Source organism: Hippocampus comes, unplaced genomic scaffold (genome assembly GCF_001891065.2).
Source record: "Hippocampus comes isolate QL1 unplaced genomic scaffold, H_comes_QL1_v1.1 scaffold48, whole genome shotgun sequence".
NCBI classification, from domain to species: Eukaryota; Metazoa; Chordata; class Actinopteri; order Syngnathiformes; family Syngnathidae; genus Hippocampus; species Hippocampus comes.
The window spans coordinates 1083648-1108735 of NW_017808403.1; the positions used below are offsets into that span (position 1 = coordinate 1083648).

Here is a 25088-nt window from a genome sequence, read left to right on the forward strand (position 1 = left end):
TGTCAAATTGTCACGTAATAAATAACGTTGAGATTCTGCAATAATTGTTACCCTACTCATTTGAACAAACTACCATCGTTGACTGATTTCAAAACTAGTAATCCATTAATTTGTCCCGTACAAGTAATAACGCGACGAGACGATGAAACGTTTTTGTTGTTTCACTGTCATATTGGCCCTCTGAAGGAAGGCGTAAGTCCAAAGTGGCCCGCGACAAAAATATTTTGACTCCCCTGATTCAGTGTCCTTCCATCCATCCATTTTCTGATCCACTTTATCCTCACAAGCGTGAGGCATGCTGGAGCCTATCCTAGCTGTCTCTGGGCAATAGGCCGGGGAAACACTTAACAGTTTGCCAGCCAATCGCAAGAGTACCCGGAGAAAACTCACGCAGACACGGGTAGAAAATGCAAACTGAGTGAGGCCAGAGCCGGGATCGAACCCACGACCTCTGCACTGTGAGGTCGACGCGTTAACAACTGGAAACCCCGGCAGCCTGATTCCGAGTCATGAATGCCTATTTTTTGGTGGAATTCACACCCTGCACGAAAACTGCCCATTTTTCAATGCAACGCATTTGAGTCATATTTTAAATCGTGAGTCATAATAAGCACAGTGTGAGTCGAGAAATAAAATGAATTCAGACATGATTGATCGACCTTGATAAAAAACCGAGACGTCACCGACGCGTCGTGGTTTTAATGCTAGAAATTGTCCCTTTTGTGACCAGTAGGGGGCCGCAACGTGGCTTTGTGGCGTTGAATCGCACACACAGAGGAAGTGGAAGACGCGGCCTTGGAGAGTCGCTCGAAGCGCCATTTCACTCCTCATTCATTGGCGTCGATTCCTATTTTTCTTGCACAGTGGTAAGTCAGACTTTTCACATGAAATATACCGTTTAAAACTCGCCGCTAGTGGAGATTTCATAGTATCGCGTCCTTACCGAGCCTTGCTGGCTTTGGCGCGATCGGCGTAATGTTTACTAGCTGACGCATTGAGCCCGCCTTCATTTAGCAAACGTGCGCACGCCATCCCCTCGGTGATCGACAATTTCGTTTTCATCGGCTCGGTGGACGCTAACGTCACGTTAATAAATGTAATGTCACTTTGGACGCGATATCTCGGCGCCAAAGAATTGAATTTATGTGCAAGCGAGCCTCGGGCTTGTTAGCGTCGTGTAGCACGCGTCGGGAAATGCCTTTCGCGAGCCACTACGTCATTGCATCGTAACCGACTTTGACTTGTTTGATTGCGTAGAGCGACTCTCTGCAGGTCGGCTTTCATTTCACACGTTGGATTTGAACGGCGGGGCAGGATCGTAGTGGACTGGTGAGCGCGTCTGCCTCGCAGTTCAAGGTTGGGAGCTGCAATTAGGGCTGCGGCCTTCCTGTGTGGCTTTTGCAAGTTCTCCCCGTGTGGGTGCGTTTAACCAGGCGCGCCCCCCCCCCCAAAAAAAACATTCATATTGGGTTCAGTGGGTACCATAAATTGCCCCCTCAATTGGAATTTGAGTGATGTATTCGTCAAAATGTGCTCTGTGATTTGCTGGTGACTAGGTCTACACGCATCAATTGCACTATACAGTGGAGCGGGCCACGACTAGCGAAAATAAACAAATCTTTGACGCCAATTAAAATGCAACAGGGCAACGACATTTGCAGGGGGGGGGGGTAATGCTTGATGAATTGTTTCTACATATATTGTTTCATTAGATTTATTAGGGAAACCTGATTTGCATAAGGGGGAAAAAATTCTGAATCAGTGCAAAATAATCAAAAAGTTGACTTGCATCTCGGAAATAATCAAATTCACCCATATTTTGAACTACAGAAGTCTCTAAAATTGTGGATGTATGTTAGTATGTATACAAATGTTTGTGTTGTGTGTGTATGTGTATGTGGTGGTAGTATTAGTGACAAACTTGAATGAATAACGGCTTCTTCGACTTCCAGGGTCCACAGAGCGCCTGTAGTCATGGTGAAAATCTTTATCGGCAATTTGGCCTGCAACACCAGCGTCGAGGAGCTGCGGGGCCTCTTTGAGAAGTACGGCAAGGTCACAGAATGCGACATAGTCAAGAACTTTGGCTTTGTGCACATGAGCCTCCTGTCCGAGGCCGAGGAGGCCATCCAGAACCTCAACCAACACCAGCTGAACGGCTGGCGCATGAACGTGGAGCTGAGCAAGGGCAGGCCCAAGTCGAGCACCAAGCTGCATGTGGGCAACCTCGGCGAAGGGGTCACGGCGGACATTTTGCAGGCTAAATTTGAAGAGTTTGGCTCGGTTGTGGAATGTGACGTAGTGAAGGACTATGCCTTTGTTCACATGGAGCGAATGGAGGATGCCATGGATGCCATTAATAAGATGGACAACACTGCCTTCAAAGGTGACGTCTCGGTTCGGTGCTCTATGCTGTCCATAGATTTGGATTGTGCTCTCGTGACACCCCCACGCCCCACCCCCCACGCCCCAAAATCCCTGAGCTGATACTTTCCCCAGCCAGCGTGCGTGCAAGCCAGCGAGCGTAACTAACCTTTCGGGTGGACCTAAAATGTTTTCACGTGACTAAAACCGCGAAATAGCATCGGGACTCGATTCCTGCATAAAGTACCAAAACTGAAACAATCGCACGGTGAATGCGTCACTGACCGCAGAAATTCTTTGTATTTGTATCTACCCCATGATATGTCGCCGTAACGGGTGAAAATCCGCTCAATCCCTCCAAAATATTGTTGAATATCAAATGGTGTCACAAGGCTTCGGGATCAGATTGAGTAAAGGAGGAGCCTCATGATCCGTTAACGAGACCGCGGTATTCAAGCTATCACATGTACAAGACGGGGGGCTATTATGATGGAGGCTAAAGTGCTTAAAAAGCTCAGAAGCGCCACCGGTACGATATGAGTACGAGTACGGCCCGACTGGTTCACCGAGGCAAAACCACTCTTCTGCTAGCTCTTGCTCGGTGATTGCTTGTTTTTTCAAGTCGGTGAGAGCCTTCGTGTTTGGAAGGCTTCCGGTCTCATGCGTGTCTTCTCTCTCCTTACAAGGCAAACTGATGAGCGTACAACTGTCCACCAGTCGGCTGCGCACGGCCCCGGGAATGGGAGATCATACCGGCTGCTTTGTCTGCGGGAAACATGGTCACTGGTCGAAAGACTGTCCAGTCGATCGCAACAATAGCCACGGTGACGACATGAGAGGTTTCGGCGGCCGCGGCCCCCCACGCGGTCCCCCAGGTTTTGGCAGGGGCGGCTACGGAATGGCCGGCGCACCCCCTAATTTCATGGCTGGCGCTGCGTTTAATCGGGCTAGTTATGGCGGCGGAATGCCGCCGCCGCCGCCCCCCCCTCCTCGGAGGCCTGGCTCTGAGGTGGGGGATCGGTATGGTGAGAGGTCTTCAGTTTACGACCGAGATCGGGTGCACACTAGTGTTGACTACTATGAGAAGTACAGACCTCGCCCTTACGGCTCGAGTTATTTCGAGGAGCGCCGCATGTCCTATCTGCCCCCTCCCCCTCCGCCCCCACCCCCTTCTGCCCTCTCAAAGTTCTCGGGCATGGACCCGTACGAGCGGCATCCGCCGCCACCCGCACCGGCCACCCCTTCCGCTGCCGCTTACTATGCGAGAGAGCACAACCCAATCGGCCGGGCACCCGTCACACCGGCAGGCTACACGTATGAGCGCAAGCGGCTATCGCCCGTCCCCGCCGCCAGGGGCGGCTACATGCCACGCTACGCGCCGTACTAAAAGCACACGGTAAGGCTCGGATATTTGTCATGGACACCATCAATGAAAGCCACAACCAACAAATGCCTATTTTCTGTTTTAGGTCTTGGACTGAGCATCATTTTGTCAAGATTCCAGACTACGTGGTGCCACGTTCAGCTTTTTTTTTTTTTTCTTTCCCCCTCTCCATAATGTCACATTTATTTCTCAGTTTTGATTTTTTTTGTTTGTTTTAATATGTACATTGGTTGCTTGTTTTGCAAGATTTTCAGCTCGGATTTTAGATTTTTTTTTTTTTTTTTGTAAACCTTTTCACTTGTTCACACGTCAATGTGGGATTTTTTCTGGCATCACTTGTCATTTAAAAAGTTGGCTTCTATCCGACACGTTTGTATGTGAATGCGGCGGAAGAGCCCAAAATTTAATGGAGACATTTATTTCCTGTATCACTGAGTTTGTTTGCTTACTAAAAGCAAGTACGGATGTTCAACTCATCTGCTCATGCTTTATTACGCGTTTATCCCAAATTGTTTTCAGTGAAGTCATTTGCTTCCTGTGTCATAAAGTTCCTGTTTTTGCTTCAATTACTGTTCATGCTACTCTTATTAGCATTCATGTTGGATCGAAAAGCCACGCTAAAACTATCCCACTAAGTTTAAGTTTCTCGAATAGCAGTGAAGACAAATTATGCTTAAAAAAAACATTCCAACCTCCCGTTTATGACTACACAGTGTGTGTGAAATTAAAACCTTTTTATATCACTTTTTTTGCCTTTCTGAAGTGACAGTTCTTTGAAATAAAGTGTCAGAGTGATGGCAAGGCATGGAATGTCATTCCCCTGGCTTTCTGGTTTTGTACACAAAATTCACTTTTTATTTTTTCTTTTAAGGGGGGTCTCTTTTTGTAAATCAGCAAGAATCCTTGGGGTTAGTGACTGGGGGCTTGGACTTGATGTCAAAAGGCACCATTGTTCTGCCCTTTTTTTGCATCGAGGTACAGGTGAATGTTTTTCATACTAGCTGTAATAGCTGTAATATCAGCATATATTTTTTAAAAGTAAAATAAAAGACAAGTCATTTTGGCAAGTACTTTTGCTTTTTATTTTTCACCCCCCCCCCCCCCCCACAAATGTATACTACTTTCTATCTTGAGGATTTCATCTTGTGATTTTAGTCACATAGATGTTGAGAATGTTGAGTTTCTGCATCACAACAGTGGTCAGTGTCAAGTTGGTATGACAACACAAACTAATAGCTTCTCTTCATGTGGGGCTTACCTGTATCGTAAACATTTATATTCAGATCATGAAGTGTTGGTACCTAACCTCTTAATTACCATGTTAATGAAAGGCGTTGTGCACTTTTTAGAACGATGCGTGATGATGCGTACTCCGTTTACAAGGCAGAGTTGCCACATCCAACAAGGCGGACGCACTGACGGATCGTAGCTCAACGAGGCGTCAGAACGTCATGTTACGGTCCTAAGATTAACATCCGCTCTGTCCACTACATGAGTACAAGTTTAATATACGTTCAAATAAATATTTGGACTTGGGACAGTGCCGAAAATATGCGGAGGGTTACCCTTCACAAAGCCGGAAGTTATTTCTAAACTTGGTCGGTCTTGTGCAGAAAATATGCGGAGAGTTACCAGGACACCAGGCCGCAAGTTGCATGATTAGCCTTGGTACCAGCCAGTTAATTCCCTCAAACAAAAGCGTGTTGGCCAGTTAAGATAAGATATCCTTTATCTGTCCCACACTGGGGAAATTTACAGTCTACAGCAGCAAGATTGTGGGAAGAAAGAAGAAAAACAAAGTGTTGCAAATGTATACTACTTTCTATCTTGAGGATTTCATCTTGTGATTTTAGTCACATAGATGTTGAGAATGTTGAGTTTCTGCATCACAACAGTGGTCAGTGTCAAGTTGGTATGACAACACAAACTAATAGCTTCTCTTCATGTGGGGCTTACCTGTATCGTAAACATTTATATTCAGATCATGAAGTGTTGGTACCTAACCTCTTAATTACCATGTTAATGAAAGGCGTTGTGCACTTTTTAGAACGATGCGTGATGATGCGTACTCCGTTTACAAGGCAGAGTTGCCACATCCAACAAGGCGGACGCACTGACGGATCGTAGCTCAACGAGGCGTCAGAACGTCATGTTACGGTCCTAAGATTAACATCCGCTCTGTCCACTACATGAGTACAAGTTTAATATACGTTCAAATAAATATTTGGACTTGGGACAGTGCCGAAAATATGCGGAGGGTTACCCTTCACAAAGCCGGAAGTTATTTCTAAACTTGGTCGGTCTTGTGCAGAAAATATGCGGAGAGTTACCAGGACACCAGGCCGCAAGTTGCATGATTAGCCTTGGTACCAGCCAGTTAATTCCCTCAAACAAAAGCGTGTTGGCCAGTTAAGATAAGATATCCTTTATCTGTCCCACACTGGGGAAATTTACAGTCTACAGCAGCAAGATTGTGGGAAGAAAGAAGAAAAACAAAGTGTTTGCATTCACAAAATAAATGTTAAATGTGGATAGTGTGATAAAAGGTCGACATGCTGTATTTTCTCCACTTTAACTCATACAGTTGGTGGCGCTAATGCAACATCAAATTGATTTTTAATCCCGCCAGCGAACACCACAGAAGGAGAGCGGTCACGAGCCCAAAGTACTTTCAGCCCAACCCCCAATGTTAGCTTTAGCTTTAGCGTCCGTCGCCATTTTCCAGTGTGACGATCGTGAACGCAGACTCATCTTCCGAAGGTAGGCCGTCGAAGCACAATCGAAGAAAAAAAAGATCAACTCAAATTGGGGGGTTAAAACATTGGAGATTGAATAATAAGATTGAATAATAATTTCCTCCGGGTTCTAGTCCATTATTTAACCGCCCCGGTGACGTGATTACGGCTTGATTGAGGGATCTTAACGTTCCTTAGCGCGTGCGAAACATTACATGGGTTCGCAAATATTGAATTGCCTTTGAAATGCTCAAATGTTGTTTCATGTTACCGATTTCATATTTTTACATCGATACAATCTTGAATCGTGATTGAATCGCATTTTTCCCCTTTACGTCGCCAAAAGGTAGGCCACGACTTGCTCGTACCGCTGCTAAGGCGGCTACGGTGAAAGCTAACGCGTCTGTACAAGGCCAGCTATGGCGGCGTTTTTAGTTTTTCGTGTTATCGGTTTGTACGGTTAGATGATGTGGATTTCATGGATCTAATTCAAGTGAGGGTTCTCGGGACGCCAGCGTCATTTCGCTAAGCTGTTGTAGTATGCGCATGAGGTTCGTCCATGTTGCGCAGACATCCATATTGTTTGCGCGACGCTAAACACAAAAGAACTACTACCCGTGCCCACACACTCGCTCGTTGCCTTGCAGATATGTTTTCAGCTTGTGTGTGGGGAGGTGAAACCGTTAAAGTATACCTCTGTAAATGTATGTGTATGTTAAAAAAACGTTAAAGTATATCTGTGTAAATGTATGTGCATATAAAAAATGTGTATATGTAGCCTATTTAGCGGTTGGGTCAGTTATGTTCCCTCCGCGATGAACAGAATCCATTATACTGCAATTATGGAGTTCGGTCTGATCATTTTAAATGTCCCCCACCCCCTTTTCAGGAGTGAAGTGTAAACGGTCACAATGGTGAAAATATTCGTGGGGAACCTTTCGCCCGAGACCACATCAGACGAACTGAGGTCACTCTTCTCTCAGTACGGCAAGATTGCCGAGTGTTCCATTCTGAAGAGTTTCGGCTTCGTGCACATGGACAGCAAGGCGGAGGCGGAGGAGGCCATCCGCAACCTCCACCAGTATCAGCTGAACGGCCAGGCCATGAACGTGGAGCTGAGCCGTGGCAAGACAAGAGGCTCCACCAAGCTCCATGTGGGAAACATCGCATGCACCAACCAAGAGCTGAGGGCCAAGTTTGAAGAGTACGGCGTGGTGGTGGAGTGTGACATAGTTAAAAACTATGCCTTTGTTCACATGGAACGCATGGAGGATGCCATGGAGGCCATTAATCAGTTAGACAACACGGCTTTCAAAGGTGACCTCCTGGGCTGGGCTTTTATTGGGGAATGTCTTATCTGATTTAACTGTTTTGTTGTTTAAAAAAAAAAAAAAAGGTAAGTCTTGAATATACAACAGGTGAGTGAAACGTCGAACATCAACAGCATAGTAGGACTGGGCGATTAATTGGTCGGTGTTGTGTAGTTTGCAACTTTCCCGGCCCCTGTGGTGACAATAAAAAACAAACAAAAAATATGAATTTGATTCCTGCTAAGAAACAGAACATAACCATCTCCACTTTGTATGACAAAAGCTTGGTGGAAGGTATTCATTTGTTCTTGCATGATGTAAAATTATTGAACATTGTAAAATTAATTCCCGTCGAAGGCCATGTTTACTATACATGGGAAAACAAATCTATTTTGGCTAAAGCTGATGCAAGTTAGCTAAAAAAAACTTGTTTCGCAAATCCCAAAGGGGGAAAAAATGCAATTTTTGTTTGTTTTTTCAAGCAGTGAAGAAAAGCTTACAATTGGATTCTTTTAATGGTGGGGAAATTGGACGTTTTATTTTCTGGCCGTATCGCCCAGCCCTACTGAAAAGCTACTGTTCTAAAGCTGGTATCCGTAATGTTGCCTTGTCTGTCCGGTACCACCTATACTGTACTGGCCATCGGTGGCTGAAGGCTGAATATAAATTTGTCTTTTCTTGACTATTGAGCTCCGCACACTGGAATGAGCATGACGGGTCGTGTTGCTTTTCGTGTTGGTGCGCGGGCCCCCGAATAAATCAAAACGGTGAGGGCAAGATGAATTTTGCGCGAATGTTTAGCTGCATCGGAGCACCACAGAACAGTAACCCGACACGGGGTTGTGCGACTAGTTGTCAAGAGTTGCCAACTATCAGCAACTAGTTATGCTCTGTTTTGTAATTTGAGCTGCAGGCGAACAGCGTCGCGATATCAAAGGAACGGTCAATCGGAAAATGTTTTAATTTGAATTAAAAAAAAATATATAAACACATTTCTACCAAGAGAGATCAACCTGTAGCAATACAGCATATGAAGTAGGTTTTTACAATTTTATATACATATCTATATCTCATGGAATGTAATTCATATATGCCTTTTGGCTGGAAAGCGAAGTGCAGAGAGTCTTTTGCCAAAATGGAAGGGCACGGGAACCTCTCAAAAGTCCACACTGCTCAATTATCGCCCTTTTCCTCTGTTTCTATCATTGTAACATAGCTACAGCGGGCAGAGCCTTTTTCCGAGACAGTCGCGACGTGTTTGTGGTTCAGTCGCAATTTAGTCGCGCTCCTTAAAAACATTGAATGACGTGAAGGTGGTGTTGTAATTTTTTTTATTGCGGCGAGTTGGTGAGCATGCAATGGTCAGTCCCCTGGTATTCGAGGGTGCACCCTCGACTAATTTGTTCACATAGTGGCGTCACGCGGTATGCGGCGGGCCCGTGTTTGGAAAGTTACGGATTTCAGCTTTAATGTTGTGTTGCTGTGTTGTGATGTTCAAATCTCGTGGTTTTTTTTTTTTCCCCGAGCATAATTTGGGAGTCGCCAAGCGGGATGTACACTTTTATTTTTTTCCATAATGATTGCAAACAAGTCCTTATTGAGTTTTTCTTTTCCAAGGCAAACTGATGAGCGTGAAGCTTTCGACTAGCCGCCTCCGTACTGCGCCGGGAATGGGAGACCGATCGGGTTGTTATCGTTGCGGGCAGGAAGGCCACTGGTCCAAAGAATGCCCGCTAGATCAAAACGGCTACCACAGAAACGGCTCAGAGCCAAACTCTGATGGATTCGATGCTTCGAGGTTTGACGGGCGTGCTCAGAACCGGGCTTATCAAGCGGGCTTCAGCGGCGCGGAAGTGGAATATGGCGCCGGCTACGCTCCTGTGCCTGGCGTTTCCCGTGGTGCCGGTCACAGCGGGAATGCGGCGCCGTTCAGACCCGGTCCGGGCTTCGAGAATGCAGCGAGATTCGGGCCGCATCCAGGTTACGGCGTGTCCGGCACCGGGGCCGCATACCAGACCGACGGCTCGTACTATGGCGCGGTACCTGGCTACCCGATGCGGCGGTCGCCTTACGAGGAGCGAGATCCGTACGGAGTTGTGGACTACTACGGGAAGTACAGGGCCAATATGTACGGCGCCGGTTATTTCGAGGAACAACGCGCCGCCGTGCCCACGCCTGCTGCAACAGCGGCCACTTCAACCACGCCTGTTCGTGCGCCGTCGTCTAGCGTCGACGCATATCAGGTCCCTCAGGTCCCTGCTACACCGGTTGCCCCGTTCGTGCAACGGGACCGGAGTCCGATTCGGAGAACCCCTACTGAGGGTGAAGGATACACGTATCCTCCGGGTTCGCAGATCCCCACGGTGGCCACTACTGCCAATAAGTACTACCTCTAACTATCCGCGGGATCCCGGCGACATTTGTCTCACGCAGCCAACATGACAGCTGTTCGTGGGTTAGCTTAGCCGTTCAGCATGCGGCCACTAGTATTATCGAATGAGATCTAGTTGCTCATGTGTCAAGACAAAAAAAAAAAAAGAAAAAAATCAAATTAATCAGTGTCCAACTTTGTAAGGCAGAAAGTCTGTGAATACATTCACGTTCCACTCCATTTGGAAGTAGCAACATTCTTTAAAAGTTCAGTCAGTGTAATAGTGCATGTTGCAAAGATTTTGACTTTTTCTTTTTAGCCAAGTCTTTCTGAAATGTGTTTTTTGCTTTTTAGTGTAGTTCTGAGACTAACCGTATAGCTACGTAATTGAGGCAATGGTAGAACATGTAAATACTATGCTTAAATTGCCTACATTTTAGTTGAGACTTGCTAGCGCATCAAACCAGGCCTACCCATTTGTTCTAGTGGGAATGCCTCAATTTTTTTTTTTCCCATGCAGTATAATAGAAATGTCTCTTTGGGTTATAGTAGAAAAAAATTGTGATATTGCATTGCTGTTAACACCCACACTATTTTTTCCATCAAATTTTGATTCATTATATGGACCGCTTGATGTCTTTGTTGTCGCCTCCTAAATAAACAGAATTAAGTCAACTTTTGGGTGTGTTTCAATTCCATTTTGGGGCGTAGACACTAATGCTACCTGTAACCATCTTATTACGCCAGTGATCAGACCTTGATCAACCATTGGCCTTTAATTTTCTAGTCAATACATAAGCAGACGACACTAGACAAGTTAATAGGTGCTTGATTTTTACACTGTCACGTTCAACCTGAGTACTTAAAAACTGTAGTTGCGAATGCTGTGCATTCAACTTTGGCTCATGAAGTGAGTTGCAGGGTTCGTTCAAATAAGTCATTTTTCCTTGTCATAGTCTAAAATGGCACGCTTTTGGTTCTGGGAAGAAGCCCACGCGCGATTTGAAAGTTGTGCGGCTGCCACTGTCATGGGGAAAAAAAAAAAACGTAAAAATTTCAAAAGTTGTCATCCTGAAAACGATTAACCTTGTACACTTGTGATCGTGCCGAAGTGGACGAGGAGGAAGGCAAACGCTTTGACATGTCGGTTTGCTTGTGTCCTTGTGACGTCACGTGGGAGGCGATGCTTCTTTCGGCCAATAGGAGGGCGTCGTAATGGTGCGTCCGCTCGCAGCCTGCCGCGGGAGAGCTCGCGACTGTCTTTTGTGGTTTTTGAGCGGGGCGCCATTTTGATGACTCGAAAGCGGCTCGCGAAACTCACAGCGCGAGGCGACCAGCTCCTTTTCAGCACATTTCGGGCCCCCACTAATCCGCTTCTTTTTCGACAGCGAGTGGACTGGGCAAAATGGCTACGGGAGCAAACGCAACTCCATTGGGAAAGTTGCACCCCAGCATCGGCGCCAAACGTGGCTTCGACGCGGGGCCCGGCGCTGACAACGGAATGATGCCGAACCCGAGGCCTCCCGCCTCCTTTCCGCCTATACAAGGATTCCAGCCTGCGATGCCATCCCCGGCTTTTGCGCAGACGCACCAGTTTAGCGCACCGGGTGGGTTTTCGCCCCAGGCGCCTACACAGCAGCCGCTCGGCGGACAAGGTAAGGACACAGCTTCTTGCTCGTGCCGCGGCAAATGAACGTGAAGTGATTTTACCACGCTCGCGGTGGCCAGTTAGCATGGTGGCGTGGGTTCCACACAGCCTCGGATCAAAACACAAACGGAAAATAGTTTTGTTCGTCGTACTTATCGGTGCTCGTTCGCCTCAACACCAAACGAAAGTTCCGAACAGTTGGAAGGTGCGACATGTGTTCTGACACATCAAGTCAGCATCCCCATTGAAATGAATTGGAATTCCGTCCAAGCGCAAATAAGGCGCCGTCATTTTTATGTTTTTATTCAAATAAAAACTGGCCACCACGTTGTGCCAAATAAAAAAGCATAATAAAACAGAACGTCATGAATTAAAATTGTATTACGAAGAATAAATTACGTTTGGATAACTACGGCGTCCCCGAAATGGGCGTGACCTAGTGAGTGACGTTTGTTGTGTGGTCTCCACTGATGCGTTGGGCCCAGGCGTCCCCGCTGTTAAGCACTCGCGGATTTACCCTTTTTGGGGGGGGGGGGGGGGGGGGGGTAAAATCAATATTTTTTTCGATGCATTTATAATGGACGTCAGTTATAGGGGTACCCTGATCCGATATCAGCCAGAACCAACAGTATTGAATGTAACCGGTCTCAATCCCAAATCTCTGGGATTTGCGCTCATATGCAATTACAATTTGATTATTGTTAGGGTTAATTCTCAGGATCCTTCAATTTATTTACATTTATTTTATTCAAATGAAGTACATTTTCATCTCTGTAAACCAAATGTAATGAAAAAATGTCATCTTTTGTCATACCTGTTGTTGCTGACTATTGTTCATCGTCGCATCTTAGCTTCATTGAAAACTAGCCTCATCTGACTTGCCCTGCGATTGGCTTGCAACCAGTCCAGGGTCGACCCTGCCTCTCGCCCAAAGCCAGTTGGGATAGGCTCCAGCTTGTCCGTGACCCAAATGAGGATAAGCGCTATTGAAATTTGGTGACCATAGTAAGCGCAATTAAAAACAAAGCGTCAGAAAGTTATTGATTTATATTTGAAAAGAGTCCCTTGCTTTTGAAATAGATCATTGTCATCGTCAATTTCTTGCCGTCTTGCGTGTGTGAAAATAAATTGTGGATGTTGCCGGTGACAGTTTTTTCAAATCGTACATTGAGGAGCTGATTATAATTTTTGTTTTCGCCATTTTAATGTGTTGCGCTGTTTTCAGAGCGCCTGTGTGTGATTTAACTCTTGGAATCGGACCCTTGTGGGGATTAGCGAATTAGAAAAGTGATGGATGGATTATTGACTGTCTTGTGTGAATTTTTCCTGCTGCTTCATCTCTACTATGGATTTCGCTAGCCTACCCAGCTTGACCAGTCCACACCGCTTTGTTGATGCTTGCGCAGTTAAATAACATTGGGGAAAAAAATGTAACAGTGAGTCAAACCCAGTTCGGTTTCTCTTTGTAGATTTCAACCAGAAGAAACAACGAAAGAAGAGCCGGTGGAGTAGTGAGACGCCTGATCAGAAAACTGTCATACCGGGTATGCCCACTGTCATCCCCCCTGGTCTGACCCGGGACCAAGAGAGAGCCTACATAGGTAATATTTCAGAAATATTTTACGATGATCTCATGTCACATGTCGGCCGGTCCCGGACACTTGCTTTAAATGTAGAAGGTTACTTTTTACATTTGGTTTGTATCTCATATCTACACAGTGCATAAAGAGGATTTGATTTTTCTTCCATTTTTACTAAACCACCCGAAGTTAATTGTTAACTCTGGTCATCTTCTGAGTGGTGTTTTCCTGGCGCAAACCTGCATCCCATTGGGCTGCCATTAGCAAGGCGCAGTGTTTGTCGAATGATGAAACGCCACCGCTTGCTGATATCTGTCCATAAGCTGCAGGTCACACGTCACCATCTTGCCTGCCCCCCCTCCCCGTCCCTACCCAACACCACACCGATTTTGTATCTGTGCATGGGAGCTCATAATGTCCTTCCTTAACATGCTAAAGTTCTGCTTTGTGTATTTAAAAAAATCTATATATTTAGTTGGTGGTGGGGTGGGAGGGTTAGAGTGCGAGCAATGCTGCTTCAATGGCAAACCAATCGAGCAATTTCAGACTTGCCATGCAAAACCACGCCAACTCATCGAAAGCGATTGTTTGGGTGAGAAGCAGCAGTGTAGCACCCACAGACTGCCTTCATGGGCCCTCAATGGCGTTCTCAGAAGCATACACACACATGCGTCAGTTTCACCTATAACTGACATTGTGAGCCATGTCCAGTCATTGGTAATGTTTGTTCGCCGCTGGTATGTGTGCCCACTTTTACGTTGTCGCACTTGGCTGTTTCTTTTGCCCATTCACAAATACAATATGGGCACTATCCACTTCCTTCTTTTATTTTCATTTCTGGTAGCATTCGAACAGATGATAAGCTGCTGCGTTTGAAAGCTTAGTCTTCCTCAACTCATGGCTCAGAAATTGACTTTGGAGCAGATGTTCTTAGAACAACTGCAAAGCGTCGGGTGTCAAAAGGTGATAGCCCCACATCTGTTCAATGATACTTGGAACAAAATTGAAAGAAAAAAAAAGCGAGTGAATAGTGACTTTTAGGGCACCCTGTACACGGGGATGCTGACAATTGAATCTGCTAATTGACGCCAACGATATCGAGACAATTTGATATTTTTTTACTTTATTTTTTAAATGAGAGGTGCGCCGATTTAATCAGCCTGCGGCAAAACAGGCAGCATTGCCCCGCTGCCTCTTTTAAATTTGACGCCGCCAGCCTCACAATAAAATGATTGAAAACCCCACTGAAGGAAGTATGGGGCATGGATGGCAATTCATGCGGCTGCGCTAAATGCAATCGGTGCATCTCTACTCATGGAAATGTGAGGCAAGATGGAGTCATCAGAAAATGAAGGGAAAAAAGATGCGGTGATCATGAGCCATTTCACAGAGAACGTTGTGTGAATGCTATTTGTCCTGCTACTTTGCACTGTTGGTTGAAAAATAAATAATAATAATAATAACGATGGTCCGAAAAGCTCGAACTTTCTCTGTGAACTACACGCAGGCTGTGTTCGGAATCACCATATTGACCCACCAATGCCATCGAGTTGCCCATTTGAGAGTTTGCCCATTTTGAGCCATCAATGTAGCCCACACAGCCTTTTCCAAAGGAGGCAACAACAACTTAGTCAGCAGAAAAAGCATTGCATCCCATGATGCATTGCGCCCATGCAGAAAAAGGAATGTCACGGCATGGATGGCCAGGAACTGCTTTGTAGTGATCTTGTCAAATTCCGTCAGCTCAAAGCAAGGCGAACTGTGCCTGTTCAGTCTTCATGACCGAAGGTCCACCAGCTGAACTAAATTCTTGACGTGGTTGGTGCCCAAGTTACGGAATGGCCACTCAAGACGGGGTGTGGGGGGAGGTCGAAGAAAGTCAGAATTTGATTTTAAAAAAAATTTAGCTCCACTGGCCCCAATCCTCTTCCGTACCAAGTACAGTCGAGCCTCGGTTCAACGTACATAGCGAATTTGTACGTTATAGCGGTAGTTTGTTGATACCATTTCCAATAAAATGGCCGCTAACTACGATGTAGAATACAGTATGGAACGTTTCTCGGTGTAAAAATGTGAACGTGTCATACAGTGTCAACATGTCACTTACAAATACGTGCATATGAAGAAAAAAATGCTTGGTCGGGACTTTGAAATGTGAACGTTACAGGGGTGGAAATGTTGAAACGGGGTTCGACTCCAGTGTTCCAAATCAGTTTTTTTCATTCAGCTGATAAGTCAACGAAATAATAGTGAGCAAATAATTTCGAACACAGCCGCACAATGTCATTGTTGCGCTTGCTTATGATCTGGTCCCATTCTGGCATAAATGTAGCGCTTTCAACGAGGCGTTCTTGCGGTGATCTGTCGTGCGAGGCTTAACCTGCTTTGTCATCGTCTACGATGCGCATCGCACTGCTAATGTTAGGACCGAGGCGGAAGTTGTGACTTGAATGCCGTTTTCCCGTGTTTGTCTCACATGTAATTGAAATGCCCGTTGCGTTTCATCTTTTTGTGACCTCATGAATGAGCGAGACGGTGCTCCCCTGTCGGGGGCGTCGTCGTCTTTTTGATGGTGTTGTGATAACCGCATTTCTCCCCATCCTTGTTTTCTTTCCTAACCTGAATTCTTCCAGTCCAACTGCAGATCGAAGACCTGACACGTAAACTGCGTACAGGAGACCTGGGAATCCCTGTTAACCCTGAGGACAGGTCGGAAAAAGATTAAACCCATGAACAGTAACTCTTTCTCTACCTTATTGACATACTTTTGTTTGGGTTTTTTTTTTTTTTTGGGATGGGGTAATGCTCATTTTCAGTACGTTTCCATGTTGTGTTGTGGATAGAATGAGTCTTAAGATGTGTTAGATTTGACAGATCTAGATTTTAAAATCGTAGCTGTACACAAGTGACTCATCATTTGCTAATGATAAAAAGACTTGCAAGAAAGGCTTGAACCTTCACTCTTCTTGAATGCTGTTTTTTAAGTAGTGATAGAATTTTAATACCCAAGGTTTTTTTCAGTTTGTGGGCGCAAATGTGATGTTAGAATAAGAGCAAATACCCGACGTTACGCGTCATGATTTGTTTTTCAAACAGGTTTGTGTCAAAAGCCATACAACAACCTTTAAAGCCGTATTTTTGTAATAAATGTTTTTTAAGTAGCCAGAGAGAGCGAGAGAGGGAGCCTCATGAGGTTCAGCCTGTGTGATCCTCTTTAGTGGACAGCAGCGGACAAGAAGATCACATGGTATATTTGATGAGTTAAGCAGGAAAGAAATTCAGCGGCCCCCAGTAGATCTTCGGCAGGAAGTGGCTTGCTCTCAGGAGCGTGTGAAGTTGACCTCGGCTTTTTTTTGTTTTTTTCCCGTCAATATTGCGATTGCCATTTGAATTGTGATTATTTTTTTTTCCCGTTCCCGGCACGGTCCTCTTCTGTAAAAAAAATGATGTGGATCACAATGAACATTTATTCTGCATACATATTTTTGTCAAATAGTTTTATGCTAAAATTAAGCCGAATTAAACTGAATTGATGGACTTCAATTCAGCCACGTAACGCACCCATCCACATCCTGAACCATATATTACAGTCGTGCATGGACAAATTGCCACAAACACACACGTTGGCGCAGCTAATGCACGCCAACACAACAAATACAAATCTTGTAGCATCAAATTATCATTAGCGCACAGTTGCAGCCAAACGTGAATTTCTTTTCCGGACTATAAGTCGCACCACCCCAAAAATGCATCAAGAGGTAGACCAAAACCCATACAAAAGTTGCACTGGAGTATGTCGCTTTTTTTGTTTTTGTCAGAAATTTATTTTGCAAAATACTAGATCAAAAAGAGACATTTAATATTGCAAGGCAAGTTCGAACACGAATAAATGAAGAAAGAACAGGCTGAACAGGTCAAAGATTTTTTTGCACAGTGAAATTTAATTCAGCTACACGAAAAATAAACATGAATAGAAATAGCATCAGGAACAAAACAAGTTGATATTAGGGAATCACAATCTCACTCGAAATCACCCCATCTGTGGAATTCTTCGTCCTCGGTGTCACTTCTGAATCAGTCCGCCCATTCCGGAGGAAGACCAAGTGGGACTTCGGCTTCCGCATGGCTTGTCGTCAGACTCGGAATGAGTTCCAGTTGCAATGTTTACTACGGCCTTTCTGAGTCCAGACCGGATGGTCTTGGTTGTCACTGAAGCCCGGGCTTTGTCCATCTTAAAGTTGCACGGTGCATCCTCCCGGTTGCTGTGAAGCTACACTGTCTATTTTTTCACGTACAAGAAGTCACAGAATAGAAGTCACAGAACTAGCCGACATAGGGGAAAAAAAAACAATGTGACTTATAGTCCGGAAAATACGGTATTTTTAATTTTTAATTAATATTGGTGGCTGTCAGTAAGTTCTACTTTCCACATTTGGTTGGATTATTTAGTTTTTTTCTTTAAAAAAAAAAAGCATAATTTTCACTGGCCCAATTTAATATAGTTTCCGAGATATTTGGGAAAGTATTAAATTGTACCCTGATGGTACAGTGTGTGTGTGCGTGCGTGTGTGTGCGTGCGTGTGTGTGTGCTTGTGCGCGCGCGTGCGCGTACATACATAACGATCTGAAAATTGCATTCTCCACTGCGATGTCGATTTGGATTCAATTAATTGTTCAACCATACCCCACTTTACAGGATAATCTTTCAGGGACATCCGATAATGGGGCCTTTGCCGACCTTGATTGTGGGGGCGGTCTTGAATTCTCCAATTAGACCCAATTGTCAGTATGTGTCTACCCCACTTGAGCATCCCTGCCGTCTGTACGTGCTGAAGAGTTTGTAAACACACAAGCAGCCGTTTTCACAGCCAGCCTAAAGGTTGAATTTTGCAGCTCAAGCCCTCTTTTGCATCGTTCCCAAATCTATTGGGACAATCAAGCGGAGGTGCTTCACATCGTCACCGCTGGACTGATTTTTTTTTTTGTAATGGCTCCCTTCATGTGCTTTATGTCACATGGTGAACAAATGTCTCTCTGCGCTGGGAGATCGTACGTAGGAAAAGGTGGATATCTAATCCTAATTCCTTTCCTCTAACCCAAATTACCCCACGTCAACCTAACCCTTTTTTAAGCACAGAGCCTCCCTAACGCAGCAATGCAGGTTTTCAGCATCCAAGGGGAGGTACGGACCTCTTCCGCCACGTCGGCACCGAGCAGCTCTCAGCGCCTCTGCTTAGAATTTCATTTTCCTCCCAACCTTTCTCTCTTTTAGGCCAACAAATCCTGTATGCAGGTGTAACTCTGGCCATGCATTTGCTTTGTCGCCCCTTCAGGGTATCGGAGCTCTGCTTACAGTCACGCTGGTTACTCAGAGTTCTCTTCAACGGTGTGTGACGTGTTAGTGCCGTATTCATAAATCACTTTCTCCAGCACTGGCGGCAACAAGTCACATTAGAATACACCGTTGTTATTCAGTAGATCGCACTTTTGATGCCCTGATATGGTCTCAGCATTACAGTTAGGGGAGAACAAAAAAGAAAAAAAACAGTTTAGCCATAGGGAGAATTTCTGACTACCTAATTGCAAATCGGCCTGCTCGGTGTTGAGGGGGGTGAAGAAAAAAGGCTGACCGTTTGCTTGTTGTCTCCCGTCTCTGCCTGCAGGTCTCCCTCGCCGGAGCCCATTTACAACAGCGAGGGCAAGAGGCTGAACACGCGCGAGTATCGCACGCGCAAGAAGATCGAGGAGGAGCGCCACGCCCTTATCACCGAAATGGTCGGCCTCAACCCCGAGTTCAAACCGCCTGCCGATTATAAGTACGTGTTCGAATGCGGCGGGAAGGAAGTTGGTGACTTTACCAGATATGCAGACGCACATGTGAAACCCCCCCAAAACGCCACCCCTGCCAACCCCCCCCCCCCCCCCCCAAAAAAAAAACTTGAACATAGCGGTATAAAAGTTGTTTTATTGAATTACACTCGTTCTTATTTTCATTTACTTTTTAATGTCATTGTAATTGGCCAATTATTCTATATATTTTAAAATAATTGTTAACCAATTATTTAATAAAATTCAAAAGTTGGGCCGCAACCGATGATTATTTTCAGTGAATCTTGATTTATTTTGTCTGAGTTAGATGAAAAAAACGTGTGAAACAGTAACTCAAATCCACTTAATTTCCATCCTTATATTAGAAAACGGAAATACTTGAAGTGGACAACGCAGAAAATTCACAAATTGATCATGATTCAATGACTAGTTTGCCCCGTAAAATCCTCAAGAATGTTGATTGTTTTTCAAAGTGAAAGCAGATGTTTACAAATGTATTTTGATTCACCACGGATATAAATCCTGTGCCGCCTTTACTCATTTCGCAACCCTCAGCGGTTATAGTTCGCCAACTTATTTTTCAGGTCCAATGAACACCTTTAGAAATGCATCTGTCCACTGAAAATGACATCATCTGTGCTCACGGCTCGAGTAAGGACCCATCGTAGATCCTTCACAAGTGGAGCCGTCATGGATCCTTAGAGGATCCCTGAGTGCATGTGATGTCATTTTCAGTCGGCAAATGTATTTTTAAAGGTGTTCCTTCAATGTGAAAAATAAGGAAGTTATCCAATTCGTTGAAAGGCAAAATATGAACCTTTTACTGCTAAAATGGCAACATCAAGTCTACCTCGACATCCTGACAGGCTAAAATTCCAAAGATTTGGGCAATTTTCAACAAGGTCTCAGAATGTTTCGGTGTCAAAATAATGATCGATGAGTTTGATTTTTAATTAGTTGTTGAATAATTGTTGCTCCTCTATTGACAAATCCCAACCTATGATATACGGGGATGAATGAATAAAAGTGAATTAATGAGTTTTAAGGGAAGGGTGGGCGGGTGGACAAAACAAATGCCACTGATATTACAGGACTCTTGAAAATGTCAACGTTCACTGGGCCAAACCGGGCCCATTCTTGTTTTTTTTTTTTGCCACAAGTTAGTGTGTCCATTGCCCTGGTTTTCTGTGCAGACCCCCGGCCACCAGAGTCAATGACAAAGTGATGATTCCGCAAGACGAATACCCCGAGATCAACTTTGTCGGTCTGCTTATCGGACCGCGGTGAGTTTGAAGTTCACGGTGGTGTCTGTGTCATCTTTGCGCCATCTTATTTTGTGTGTGTTTTTGGCGCGGGGGTTGTTGATGACCAGAGGAAACACCTTGAAGAACATTGAAAAAGAATGCTGTGCCAAAATCATGATCCGCGGCAAAGGCTCCGTGAAGGAGGGCAAGGTGGGCAGGAAGGACGGACAGATGCTGCCCGGCGAGGACGAGCCTCTGCACGCCCTGGTCACGGCCAACACCATGGAGAATGTCAAGAAGGCCGTGGAGCAGGTGTTTACTCGGAGCGGCCCCACCCGCGATTTTCCTTTTGCTTTCGACCGCCTTTGACCGAATGATGTGCCCGCAGATCCGCAATATTCTGAAGCAAGGCATCGAGACGCCCGAGGACCAGAACGACCTGCGCAAGATGCAGCTGAGAGAGCTGGCCAGGCTCAACGGCACGCTGAGAGAAGACGACAACAGGTCATTATGTTCGCGTCACACCGCCGATCCCATCCCGAATGGCACCTTTCGCGACAACTGCAAGCAAGCGCTCTCGTAGACAACATTGACGTGACATATACAAAGACGCCTTCTTGAGTGCCTCGACGCCGCGGCCCTATTGGATGTGGCAAACTGAAGCAAGTTGGGAAGATGCTTCCTTGGAGATCTATCATCAAGCCAAATATGTAGTTACCGCTTTTGATTGAATGATGTTATCCTAGCTCAGTTTTACGAGCCGAACTTATAGCTATTTTCAACGCCACATTACGGTATGGCGGACGGGCTGACATATCGCTCCGACATGGTTCAACAATTGTCTGCTGCAGAATCGAAAAGAAAAAGGACAACAATATTTCTTTTCATTTTCGATTTCCAAAGAGTTGAGGGCTGCCACGGAGTCTCGTATTTAATGGCTCTTTCGTTGCTGACGCACGCAAATGTAATTTGTCCTTTCTCACTTGCCGTACAGTGATGCAATATGACAGTCTAAACCCGTAATGTAGGAATCTCAAGGTCGCCTCTTGTGCCAAAACTGCGATCGATGGTCACCACAGTTTATGTGGACATCTTTACTTCACGCTCACATCGACCTCTGAAAATATGAGAATGATCGCCCAGGTGTTGCGCATTTTTGGGTGTTTTCCTCGTCATAGAGGCGCTCGCGACAAAGCTTATGTCGCTTCGCGAGAGAAACGCGTCCAAACAAACCTTTATAATTTTTTACAAGTGGTTTTTGCTTGACATGCTCTTCACTCATAAGGATGTGAACAGCAAGAGTTTTTCAGTATTGTTTCAAGCCAATCGGCCTCCTGTTGTCCAGCAAGACAAAGCAATTGAAACCCGTCGTGTCCGTAGGATCCTGCGTCCTTGGCAGAACACGGAGCCCCGCAGCATCACCAACACCACCCTGTGTACAAAGTGTGGAGGGGCAGGCCACATCTCCTCGGACTGCAAGTACACCAGGTAACGATGAAAGCCTTCCGTTTTTACTCGACTCGTTCCTGACGAGTAAACTAAATGTCTTCTCGTTTGCGCGCCGTGAAGTACCTTCGCTGCCCAAAGAGCAACGGGCGGCGAGCCCCCACAGTCGGCGCAGGACAAGGCTCGTATGGACAAGGAGTACCTGTCGCTCATGGCCGAGCTCGGGGAGGCCCCGCTGCCGACGTCCGGCGGGGGGCCCCCCAGCCAGCATGGAGGACCCCCCCGGGCCTCCGGACCCAGCAGTGGCCAGGGACCACCGGTATTGATTTTTTTTGGATGGAGATACTCCCGCTGCAATTGAATTTGTTTCGGACTAATCGCGTGTCTCCCGACAGAGCCGGCCTCCCTGGATGGGCTCTGCTTCCAGCGACAACAGGAACTTCCACGCCATGCATGGAGGAGGCCATCACAACTTCCCTCCCCCCATGCCCAGCATGGGCGGCCCTCCCATGCCCCCCAACCCCAACGGCATGCCTCCCCCGTGGATGCAGCCTCCCCCTCCGCCCATGGGCCAGGGCCCCGGACATCACGGGCACCCCATGGGTGAGCGCAAACACTCTTCGACACGTTTGGCAACGTCTTGTGACGACTCGGTGCGTTCCGGAGAGCGCGCCAAAAATGCAAAAAAGTATTGCGCTGATTTGCTGGGAATAGGTTATTGTGAGTATTGAATTGCAAATATCCTCAAATGGATTTGTGATCTATTTCAGCGCTGTGGAGCGACTGGCAGAACGAGTCAATGCGCTTCCACTAAGTGGCAGAAGATACATAATCCACCTTCTGCTATTTATACAATAGAATCAGACACACCAAAGTTATTACAATGTGCACTGTAATAAAAGTGTCTGAAAATTGACGAAGAAACTATAATTGGAAAAAGTATTTTGCGTCCCGCCGTCCATGATCTGTTCTGCTTATCCTCATGAGCGTGGCGGGTGTGCCGGAGCCTATCCCGGCAGCTGTCTTTGGGCAGAAGGCGAGACCACTCGCAGGGCACGCGAAGACAAACAACCGTTTGTGCTCACAATCAATCTTGGGGGGGGCACTTTAGAGCATTCCATTAATTAACCTGCCATGGATGTTTTTGGAATGCGAGGGGAAACTGGAGTACCCGGAGAAAATCCACGTAGGCACGGGGAAGATGTGCAAACTCCACACAGGTAAGTAAGTCGGAGACTGGACGGAATCGAACCCACGATCTCTGCACTCTCAGGCCGATGTGCTAACCAGCCGGGCAGGTGCTGCAAATCAACTGAAAGTCCATCTTAGTTTTCCGAAGCTAACTAGAGCGAAAATGGCCTTTGTTTTTGTCTTACATGAGCTTTTGGGGTTAATTTCAAATGTATTGATTTTGGTAGGATACGTCCTCCATACAGGAGGAGGAAGCATCATGAAACAGTCATTTGAGAATAGTAGTTGTGTTCGTTTTTAATCTTGCACTTGACAAGTAATCTATATAATTTTTTCAAAATGATTAAACCTAAACAACAAAAAGCATTTAAAAAACCCTGCTTTACAAACTAATCAAAACAGCAAACCAAAAATGTCAAAACCATCATGAAAAGCTGAAAATTGTAACGCAGAGACACACTCGCGCACACATTCTGAGTAAAGGGAGACAAGATCGTTGTTTCGATATGTAAACTTTCCCTGCTATTTTTGTTTGTAGTGTATGGTGAGACTCTTCAAATGTATAAAAAAAAAAAGCCACTTTGGCTTGATAAAGGATGTGAAGTACTGCTTGAAAAGTGTGGGGGTTCACGTTATTGCCATGTGGATTGTGTTGTCCTGTTCAGGCATGATGCCACCCCCAATGGGCATGATGCCCCCTCCGCCGCCTCCTCCCAACAGTCAGCCGCCGCCACCTCCGTCCGGTCCTTTGCCGCCGTGGCAACAGCAGGCCCCTCCGCCACCGCCGACGAGCAGCATGGCAACAAGCACACCACTGCCCTGGCAACAAAGTAAGAACACCCAAAAATTGACACACTCATTCATTCATTCATTCATTCAGCAATTAACCCTCCTCTCCCACCGCCCCCGCCAAGATACCCCCACCACATCCAGCCCTGGCACAGGGTCTCTCCCTCCATGGCAACAGCCGCAGCAGCCCGTGGCCTCTGCGCCCCAGCCCCCACCTCCGATGGGCGCCCCCTCCATGGTGCCACCGCCCCCGGGGGTCCAGCCACCCCTCCCGCCCGGTGCCCCCCCTCCCCCGCCCCCGCCGCCCCCTGGCTCAGCCAGCATGATGTATGCCCCGCCCCCGCCACCCCCGCCGCCAATGGACCCTTCCAACTTTGTCATGATGGGAATGGGGGTACCGGGCATGCCCCCGTTTGGCATGCCCCCAGCACCTCCGCCGCCTCCGCCCCAAAATTAACAACCTAATGTGAAGAGAAGTGTCCGCGTCGCATTCAATAGACTGAGGTCATCTACACACATATAACCTGTGAGTTTTGTATGCCACCGGGCAGAATTAAGGGAGATACTTTAGAATCGGGGTTGGGGGGGGTGGGGGGCAGTTTGAAGTCCCAAGTGTCAAATGAATACGAGGTCAATCAATAGCGGGGCATTCTGTGTGATTGGCAGATGCCCGGTGGGATACAATGCGGTCGTCTCGGATCACGCGTTTCTAGTTTTGTATGGTTCCTGTCTTGTAACAAACAACACATCTACTGCAGATACGATGTTAGTTCACTTGGTGTCAAGTTGAAGAGTTCTTCTCTTTTTAAAGTTTGTATCACTGCAAAAGCTCCTCGTGTGTGTGTGCGCGCGTGTGTGTGTAAAAACACTTGCTCTCAGGCCTCAGTTCTGCAGTGCTATGCAGTTTGTTTTGGTTTGTCTACTGATTAAAGCACCCATTGGGTAAATTTGATGACTTGCATGATCCATTTCAAGAGCTGATTGTGTTTCGAGTGAACGAGGTCCCCATGACAATGTCCGTTGTTGGGTTTGAGTTCACGAAGAGTCATATTTTTGTAATAAAAAGTGATGTGTTTTAGTTTTTGAGGATTTGTTTGCATGTTTCTCAGTTGTGACATTTGCGTTTGAACAAGGGGGAACATTGTACTCCAAACCCTTCTGGACTATTTAAATGCTGAGACTTAGATCTTTTTTTTT

At 46.1% G+C, this 25088-nt stretch overlaps 2 protein-coding genes across 5 annotated transcripts; both read left to right on the plus strand.

Annotated features, from left to right (window-relative positions):
* Positions 1 to 719: 719 nt before the first annotated feature.
* Positions 720 to 4818, plus strand: LOC109508448 (RNA-binding protein 4.1-like). Of its 2 annotated transcripts, none has more exons than XM_019858435.1 (4): positions 720 to 866; positions 1953 to 2386; positions 3051 to 3760; positions 3834 to 4818. In XM_019858435.1, exons 2-3 carry the CDS (start codon positions 1975 to 1977, stop codon positions 3749 to 3751), a joined length of 1113 nt encoding a protein of 370 aa, XP_019713994.1. In that variant the 5' UTR covers positions 720 to 866; positions 1953 to 1974; the 3' UTR covers positions 3752 to 3760; positions 3834 to 4818. The 2 variants fall into 2 exon arrangements, with proteins under 2 accessions (XP_019713994.1, XP_019713995.1); XM_019858436.1 differs by lacking the exon at positions 720 to 866 and adding an exon at positions 891 to 1329.
* Positions 4819 to 6389: 1571 nt separating this feature from the next.
* sf1 (splicing factor 1) lies at positions 6390 to 25088 on the plus strand. 3 transcript variants are annotated; one of them, XM_019858408.1, is made up of 14 exons: positions 6390 to 6508; positions 7373 to 7800; positions 11553 to 11819; positions 13282 to 13413; positions 16026 to 16101; positions 19056 to 19208; positions 20415 to 20504; positions 20594 to 20777; positions 20854 to 20969; positions 21846 to 21953; positions 22035 to 22230; positions 22307 to 22514; positions 23768 to 23932; positions 24017 to 25088. In XM_019858408.1, exons 2-14 carry the CDS (start codon positions 7395 to 7397, stop codon positions 24346 to 24348), a joined length of 2433 nt encoding a protein of 810 aa, XP_019713967.1. In that variant the 5' UTR covers positions 6390 to 6508; positions 7373 to 7394; the 3' UTR covers positions 24349 to 25088. The 3 variants fall into 3 exon arrangements, with proteins under 3 accessions (XP_019713967.1, XP_019713969.1, XP_019713968.1); XM_019858410.1 differs by lacking the exons at positions 16026 to 16101; positions 20415 to 20504; positions 20594 to 20777; ... (4 more) ...; positions 23768 to 23932; positions 24017 to 25088 and having other exon boundaries at positions 19056 to 19202; XM_019858409.1 differs by lacking the exons at positions 11553 to 11819; positions 13282 to 13413; positions 16026 to 16101; ... (7 more) ...; positions 23768 to 23932; positions 24017 to 25088 and adding an exon at positions 9411 to 10839.

Bases quoted from the DNA above. Each gene is read 5' to 3' on its own strand.
- LOC109508448 (XM_019858435.1), top strand. From the start codon at position 1,975: ATGGTGAAAATCTTTATCGGCAATTTGGCCTGCAACACCAGCGTCGAG. The intron at 2,387-3,050 runs GTGACGTCTCGG...TCTCCTTACAAG, and splicing joins GGACAACACTGCCTTCAAAG to GCAAACTGATGAGCGTACAA.
- sf1 (XM_019858408.1), top strand. From the start codon at position 7,395: ATGGTGAAAATATTCGTGGGGAACCTTTCGCCCGAGACCACATCAGAC. The intron at 20,970-21,845 runs GTCATTATGTTC...TCGTGTCCGTAG, and splicing joins CTGAGAGAAGACGACAACAG to GATCCTGCGTCCTTGGCAGA. The intron at 22,515-23,767 runs GTGAGCGCAAAC...TGTCCTGTTCAG, and splicing joins ACATCACGGGCACCCCATGG to GCATGATGCCACCCCCAATG.